The sequence below is a fragment of the Parambassis ranga genome, chromosome 14 (genome assembly GCF_900634625.1).
Source record: "Parambassis ranga chromosome 14, fParRan2.1, whole genome shotgun sequence".
Taxonomy (NCBI): Eukaryota; Metazoa; Chordata; class Actinopteri; family Ambassidae; genus Parambassis; species Parambassis ranga.
Window position 1 is genome coordinate 18,847,968 of NC_041034.1, and position 9,160 is coordinate 18,857,127.

Here is a 9,160-nt window from a genome sequence, read left to right on the forward strand (position 1 = left end):
TCTCCATTCATCTCCTTGTCTGTATTCGCTTTCCTTCCTGCCTGCTAATTGTTGTTGTACCACACTATTTATTTCTTCACTGTGCCTCCAGTCGCTCTCCCCGGGCCAACACTCTTCAGCAGCGTCTCCAGGCTCTTGTTGGGAGACCTCCAGCATGTTCAAAACACTCTAACACACCCAATTCCACCTGCGGGCCAGTGCAGCCCGACAGGGGATTTCACCGCGCTGATGACGGGGCACACTCTTCCTTCCTGAGCCCACATAAATCTGTCGGTGGGCTCTGTCCTATAGTCTAATATTAAAGCTGTTTTCAGCTCAGCAGGGGAGGGAAAGCTTATGTTGACTAACATGAGCTGGTATGACCGGGAGGATGGGTTGCGGTTAGAATTCACTCTTGTTGATGACAAAAGACCGACCTTTGAGTAATTATAATCTCACTGTACTGGTGCTGAAAAGTCAAGTCTCTTAAGTCAAAACCTACCTCTACCAAAAACATACTGTGGAAGGGGCACTGTATGGACTTTTCATACTCTTGCAATTCTTATTGATTTTTAGGTTCCTATAGCAAAACACAGTGCTGTCATTCATGCTATGTGTAAATAACACCTTGACTTCTCCTCTCCAACAAAAATGACAAGAATGAACTTGTAAGGACATTTCTCAACTGAGTAAAGGACCTCTGTCATCTCAGGCTGAGAACAGTAGAGGCTACAAACCTTAGGCTATAATCAAACACACACACATGCACACAGGCGTACATGCACTCATAAACATGCATGTGCACATGTTAGTCATGAGAACTGTGTGAAATAAAGCAGAAGATGAAAGAAGACATTAAAATAGTCATATAAATGTAACATTTAATATTCAATTTTACAAAATGATGCACAAACTCTTTACAAATGTAAAAACAGCCAGTACTCTTTATGCAATGCAGAGAATAAATACATTAACAAAAGTTGCACTTTGGTACTAGATCACATTTTCATTTGATGCATTTTCTGCATACTGCATGAACACTTGCACTAAATATACAGTATGCACCAAAACTGTTGTTTAGGCATTGCTATTAAGGATCTTACATTTAGTAATGCAACACAATAGCAAAAGTTCAGATTTTGCAGAAGACAATGAAGATGACAAGAACATCAGTCTGAAATATACAACAGATAACAGTAAACAAAAAATATGTACAACATTCTGCAGTCTAGGTTGCCATTGCACTTCTTGTCTGTGTTAAGTTTGGATGGCTGTACTCTGCTGATTGTGCTATTGTACCACTGAGTTTTAATAACACATCAGTTTCCTCCCTGAGATCATTCAAAAGTCTGTTGGCATTGTTCAGGCTTCAGGACTCACAGTAGTGGACCCAGCCTGTCACAGGACATCAGAGCACAGAGGCAGGCTGTGTTCCGGTTCCTGCAGGTAGCTCACCTGCCATGGAAGCCCCAGAGTGGTGGATGGCTCTATGCATGCATCCATGTATCCCTGAGCACAGGAGGTCCACATCCCTGGCTGGTACCCCAACCCCTCACCCACTTGAGGATATCGCAGAGGACTGGGCGGGTGCTCGTGGGGGCTGCTGCCACAGTGTCCATGTGAGGCATACAGCTGTCCCTCAGTGGGATAACAAGGATAATGTGGCGACGGGGGACATGATGACATGGTGTTATCGTAGACATGTGGCTCCGAGGACAGCCTGTGCATGTGAGAACCTTGCTGTGGCTGCATCGGGTGAGAGATAGATGTGTGCCAGGGAACGTAGCTCTGATGCTCCAAGCGCGGAACTGTTACTCTGGTCTGCTCAAGGCAAGGTGCTCCAATCGCTGCTGCTGGCCCCACAGTTGACCTGTTGCACTCCCGGTGTGTACATGGCTTACCAGGGGGATTGGAGCTCAGGAACACTGAGAGCGCAGAGATGCGGTTGATGGCCCTCTGTAGTGTTGCGATCTTCGATAGCCGTTTACCACTGAGGTCATGATTCAGTGCAACACGGAGGGCATTGAATGCCTGGTTGTAGTCCATAATGCGTTTCCGCTCTCGGATGTTAGCAGCCATTCTTCGAGCCTTTGAGCGGACGGGTCGATTGCGCTTCTTGGTCTGGCCTTCTTCTGGATCACTGGGGCTGCTGGTTGAGCCCTCGCTGTCTTGGAAAGATGGTTTGGGACTTCCCTCGTGTTCGTCTTGGCCCAGCATGCCAAGCTCGAGTTCTTCCTCAGAGAATTCTGAACTTGCAACACTGCTGCAGCTCATGGTGTCAATAGTAAAAATTTTCTTAGTTAAAGTGAAAAGTTGTTGTCTGCCGCCGGTGCTTGCACACTCCCTGAGAGCTTGTTGGCTTGTCTCGTGGGGCTGTCGGTATTTGCTGCTGTGCCGACAGCCCAGGTATTCTCCTCCTCTGACTCCTCTGGTGCCTTGTGATTACTTGTGCTTCAACAAGACAGGTTAGCCTGCTTTTTAAAGATCTTGAAGTCACATGGTACAGTCACCTGTGAGGAATGGTGCACTCTCTCTCTTCTCTCGCTCCAGGTTTATGGGCGCCCTCCGGGCAAATGGCACTGTCACCTCCTCCTCCTCCTCCTACTCTGACTCTCCCTCACATCCCTCAGAGGATTGTGTAGAAGCATTTCAACATATCATGTCAGTGTAAAACAAACACGCACACGCTCAAATCTTTTTTTAACATCTTCCATAAACTGTTTGCACTTCATTTTTTTTTTTACCAATCTTTACATTGAGTGTTGATTTATTTCTTGGTCCGGTGACAAACTGCACTGACTTCTTTTTCTGCCTTGTATAGTATACGCCTGTTTTGTTGTTTTTTACAGGTAATGAAGTGATATTCATTTAAATGGATGTTCCAGGAACAGATTAGTCTCAGGGACATTCATGACAAATTGCACATTTATCCAAGTGGCCTAATCTGTTGTACTTGTTTCCCCTTTTGTCACGCCTGGGAAGAGAGGAACCTTCTTATCTACCATAGGTTAGATTTGTCCTTGCAATTAGCTGTCTCTGGAGTGGCGATTCTCCTTCTCTCCCTGTCTCTCTCTGCTCAGGTTTAAGGGCCATGTAATTTAAAGTAGCTTCCCTGGAACCCATCCCCATAAATCAGGCCTGGGCAGCACCTGAGGACAAGAGCAGAGAGCCCTAGACTTCAAAGGGAGGGGAAAAAACAAGGGCAAATATTTTACAATTAGAACCTGCAATTGCTGCTGGCTCAGGCTATCGATCTTTCATAGTCTTCTGCTGGTAAGGATGAAGTTCCATTTTGATGGAATTGAATCAGAAATATTTCAGTGGGTAAATGTTTTTATAAATTTACCTTCATGACAAAGAGATGCATGTCATTTTTCATGCCTTCTACATACAGATGATTTCCCTTCTGTCACAAAGATTTCTCACTGTGAAAAGTGCAAAGAACTAAAATGTGTGTGTGGTAGTGAGCAGCGAAAGATGACTGCAGCTATGCTTCTGGCCAAGTGCAATGGGTCAGGTAACTAAAGACTAGGCCCTCAGACGCTGGGGGTCGTTGAGAAGCATTGCTTCCTTCCTGGCCTCTTCTTTTTATTGTATGTACTGCGGCTCTGAGACGCCAACCTTTAAAACAATTACAGCCCAGAGTTTCAGCTCTGAAACCACAGCTATTGATTTGGCATGGGAACGCTGTGTCCAGCCATTTTAATGTTGTGATCAGGAGGTCGGTGTAGACTTTAATTTATGTACTCAACTGCAAATAAATGGATACCTCATGATTTTCTTGCACAGATTGCTTTCTGTGTAAACTCAGAAACTGTGAAGCATTTACACTGAAGAGAAATCTTTTTAACCTGTGTTACAGGGAAGGCTCTGAAGGCGAAGAGCTATTTCAACCTTCCATCCAGTTTAAGATGATATTGTTAATTATATTTTAATCTCTAATGTCTTTTAAATGGTCAAATCACCAAAACTTTGAATGCTTGTTCATGTTCACTCAGCACTGAGAAGTGCACAATGCACAATGAAACACAAGTTCCTAAAGTAGAATCTTCTGTTCCACAATTTCCTGCTCATCTGCATTTGGTAAAATGTATTGTATAGATCTGAGACTATACTAATGAATTTTTGCATAGCACCATTCATTGCCTAATTGTGTTTAAAGCCTCACAGTCATACAGAGACAACTGAGCCATAATGATGTTGTTTAAACATTCCATTACTTGTTTTGTAATGGTCCATTCCTTGTCATAAAGTGGCCACTTATACCACTGTATTTACCACACCTTTTAAATAACCCTGCTGATCTCCTGCATACCTTTATAGGTAAAACTGTTTGAAATGTTCAGCCCATCCTGCTCAGCTCCAAGGAGTGTGTAGGCTTTATCGCAAATGGTGATTTATGGCTTCACAAACATGTCAGATTTACTGCTGTGGTGTAAAGAGCATGAAGACTACAGCCTCGGACTCCCCCCGTCCATTCATTTTTGACAGCTGACAAGACACCAGTAATTATCAGCCGCCGGGAATAAATCACGAGATTTTATCACGCAGCTCGCCATGCCCTTGATGGAATAACCATTTTCAAGCAAGGGGAACCTGTCCAATGCTGCTGAACCTAAGATTTGTAAATCTCCTGCTCAAGCCCCCATAATGACTGGTTGTTAGCTGTTTGTTATTAGAGGTCTGTGTGCCAAATGTTATAGATGTATATTTCCAAAGGGGTAGTTACAGGTAATAAGTGAGTAAGGTCCGGGTTTGCTAACCTTGGCTTTGCAGTGGTATGTTAATGCATGTTTTTGGTGTCTGCCACGGAATTTTCTCACCTCAATAAAAAGCCTTCAGTCAAGAGAAAAAAGGTTGCGGTTAAATCTATTTGTCACACCACAATTCTACTTAATGTCTGTAAAAATCATGTGATCAACTGTACACTGCCAATCTGTGGTCACTCCATGGCAGTTATTTTATATACCACACAATAATCTCTTTTATTAAAAACCTCTATGTAGTTTATTTTGGAAAGAAAATAGACTTTTATTTAGAAAATTGTGTGTTATGTACCAGAAATACCAGCATTTTAACACCACAGTTTTATAATAGTGCACTTTTTACATCAAGTCTCAATTCATAAGCATTACTATTGTAACTGTGGTCAAAAACAAATAAGTAACACTAATAGTTCTGCTTTCAGAGGTTGTGTAAATCCAGGTGCTCCATAGTTTTCTGACCTTGTACTGTTGCATGGCAGCAAGCAGCTCCGCAGATCTCTGTCCATCTGCCAGTTTTGATCTTTGCTGTCAGTGGCAGTGCTGCTCGTGATGGCTGACTGCATCAGAGACCCACCACTGAGAGACAGCCCTGTCTGAGTCATATAAAAGTGAGACTCATTTGAACTGCAGAGAAAATAAAAATGTTATCAAAATGATATGAGATACACTCACTTTAAGGATGAGCATCTATCAATATGTACAACAGAATTCTGCTTGAGTGAAACACAGCTTATAGGCTCCAGCCCCCCATGACCCTGCACTGGACGAAAGCGGGTTCAAATGATGGATGGATGGATTGATGGATGAAACACCGCTTTTGGTGACATCATGGGAGAGTGTCTACATCCGTAGATATGTTGAAAAGAAACGTGAAGCCTACTGACACAACAATTGTGAATCACTCCGTCTGAAGTTACTGGCAATTACGTGTAGTTGGCTGCTGTTATTTCTCTGAGCATGCACGGCAGCTATAAAATCTCAGTTGTCGGGTTGAAACAGTGCCCTGCGTCTTTCAGCACGCACAGCTCAGCATTGAAAGTGTTATTCACAGAATATCTGTCACAGTGTTGGCTATTAATCATAGAGGCGTGTCGAAGTTCATTCTGCAACATTAGAGATGTTTTCCAGTGCTTTACTGCAAAGACAACTTGAAAGTGTTTTGTTTTATGTGGAAAAGATACAAAATAGATGGTGGCTTATAAAGGAAAATGTTTTGTGACCAAGGCTATAAAATGTCATTTTTTAGGATGCAGTCAATCATACCAGGGTGCTGTACATAGACCAAAGCACAGATCATTTTTTAATCAAGATAAAACGGTCTTTATAATCAAAGTAGGCAGCTAAGTAGTGATTGTTTCAGTCAGGCCATAAAGGCAGGCCTGTTGCCATGTAGAGAAAAATAGCAAAAAATAGCTGGGCCACTAAAAATCCTGTAGTCTCTAATTTAGCCATAAGCAGAACATTACTATAACCTCCTCTTAGTGATTTATACTGTGTAACAAAACCATGCAAATCTGTCAGTACTGATGTCATGACATGTCTAACAGTTTCCTCTACAGAAGAATGTGAGCACACTTCCTCCTCTGCCCCAAATACTTGAATCATCATGATATGAATCACTTATTTACTATAGGATGATATGAACAGCGAACTGAAAAGAACCTTTATCTATTGCATATGTCAGAGGGCAGGCATAAAACCGTTCATTTAAACCATATTTCCTTGTTTCCATTTTTTCAGCACATGACAGAAATGCTTAGAGTAAAATCCAAGAAAGCAGCAGTGTAAGTTCATAGTGCATTCCTTCCAAAGAGGAGTCAGTCATTACGCTGGGTTATCATTATAGGGTCCATTTGGAGTGTTGGAACATGTGGTCAAGGTTAACTGTCTGTAGGCTAGTTCCCACACAACCTGCAGCAGTTAAAGTACTGCCTTCTGACCACAGAAGTGGGAGCAAAGCATCACAGGAACAATATGGTTAAATGAGTTTAATAACTTTACAACACTCTCTGAAGTGGATACATGTGAATATGACAGTTATTCGAACTGACTAGTCTGAATAACTGATAAGCAATAAAAAGTGAATGTAGAAATAGGATAGGTTGACAGTAAGTGTATTTGTTTAAGAACAAAGGAAAGTTACAATCAGACGTAGGAGTTTTGTCATTACATGGTTACTGATAATTGTAGCTTTGCTCATCAGGTCAGGTTTGTGGAGGTCATAACCTTGTCTTGCCTCTGGCAGGCTGTTAACTTCTCAATAGAAGAAGAACATACCTTGTGCACTACCTGTCTGTCAATGTAATTAGATTACATTTGGTCTTTATGAAAACACAATTTTGACTCAATTAGGCCCAGAAGCACAAGTTAAATATTTATCTTACTCTTCCAGCAGTAGCAAGTGTTCTTCTGTGGGTTAATTAAAGGCATTTAACAGATGGCCATAAAACACTTTAACTGTTAATTCTTTTAATTTCACAAAGATGCAATTACTGGTAGATAGGATTCACTCTGTTCAGATAAATATCGTTTGTGAGGGTAAATAAGAGTTTGAAAGGGTGTTAGAGAGAGAACATTTACTAAGTGGTGAAAAGGAGGAAGGAGTATAGCATGAAAACCCGTGGTCAGTTTACAGATTGGGACTTAGAAAGGCATGAAAAATGAAGTTCCTTTAAGATCACATTAGAAATGGTTTTACTAAAACAGACCCATCAGACGATGTCTATGGCATTAATATATTTACATTTTTACATGCAACCTTTAACAATTAACATAAACACTACCCAAGATTTTGTTAATGTAGTTAATTTTGGATCACACAGTTGGCAGATGGGCTGTTATGAGTCACAGTGTCTCTCCTTGCAGTGTCTTACAGTTGGTGTGCTAGCAACAAATAAAGAGAAACTCTGAAGGACAGCAATGAAACTATGATCCATGTGTGATATCATGACCTGGGTTCTTCTCCCCAGGCTCCCGTCTCTTACATTTGTCATACTACTGAGATTTAGTTAACAGGGAAAGAAACACTTGTTAAACGGTAGTGGCAAACAGATCACATGTCCAGCTACAGAGAGGAATTAGTTTGTCATCCTAAAAATGTCCTTCAAATTTGAATCTGTTGTGTTGTCGTTGGGTTAGGATGAGGTTATTGATTAAGTTAGTTAATTTAGGTCTCTCGTTCTGAGGTTCTAAGACTCATACTTAACAGAATATGTGCATAAATGTGTACATCACAATATACATTCACCTTTTGAGCTCCATGATAACTAATAACTGCTAACACCTGACAGAGTAAACATAAGGAAGTAAAATGGCTGAATTGTGGTACTGATTGTGAGAAAATTCTCCCTCTCTCCTCTAGATGGTGTAAGTACACTGCAGCTGCTTAGAGTGGATTATTTTAGAGTCTTTCTTTGTATTTAGACTTTCCCTGAACCAGGTGTAGTGCACATTGTGGCCTCTAGAGGGTACTAGATATAAAATTCTTGCCATTTGGATATTGTGGAATAGAAAGAGACATGGGCACTTGAAAAAACAAATTCTTTTTTTTCGTAAGCCCGCTTATATGCATGATAATTGAATATTATTGTCATGCCAGCAGTAAAGAGTCCATCTCCGATGGTATTATGCAGCTGTGTTTCTGTCTTGTGTGCTGGACATGTGTAACAAGATTTGTGGATAGTTATTGTCACTGCTGGACTATTTAACCTCAGCGTCACCAAAGCCCCCATCATGCCTTTAGTTTTACTGACTTTTCCCAGCAGAATTTGATGTGCTGTCCATAATTAAACCCAGATTGTTCATGAGGATTGCAAACTAAATGTCTATGATAGGGTTTGTATATTTATTAAATATAAAAACCTCTAGGTCCTCCAGCTCCAATCTACAGCTGTAAAGCTACTTTCTTGTTTCTTGAACCTGGAATGCTTCCAGCCTATGTAAAATTCATATTGTGAGAATGAGCTCTTTCTTCTGTGATTTTAAGGACTCTGTAATGTTTGTTTTATTCATATCAATCGTTTACCTAAGACAAAAACCTGCAATCACAACATTACATTTAATTCAGTGGCAGCTCTTAATACAAAATCATTACATACAGATTCATTGTAACCTCAGTGTATCCAATGTAATAATATGCTGATACACTGTGCCCAATGCGTCGATTGCGAGTCGATCATGTGCCCTTCAGGACTGATGGGAGTTCAGACTTTGCATGTGGATGAAGAGTGAATGTGTCGCACGGCATGTTGCGTTTTTATCATATCCCCTTATCATGACGCTGGGGCACTGCCTCATTAGTTCGTTTACTAGTTAGCTACTGTCTGTCTATTAATGACAGCGTTCTCACAGAATGTAATCATTCTGGCTAGAGGAGGATTCGGCCGTATACGAATCTAGCCAGCTAGTTTTTTCCC

General features: G+C 41.3%; 1 protein-coding gene across 1 annotated transcript; it reads right to left on the minus strand.

The window, feature by feature from the left end:
* Window positions 1–1,377: 1,377 nt before the first annotated feature.
* Window positions 1,378–2,388, minus strand: bhlha9 (basic helix-loop-helix family, member a9). Its single transcript, XM_028422037.1, has one exon. It carries the CDS (start codon window positions 2,251–2,253, stop codon window positions 1,378–1,380), a length of 876 nt encoding a protein of 291 aa, XP_028277838.1. The 5' UTR covers window positions 2,254–2,388.
* Window positions 2,389–9,160: the final 6,772 nt, after the last annotated feature.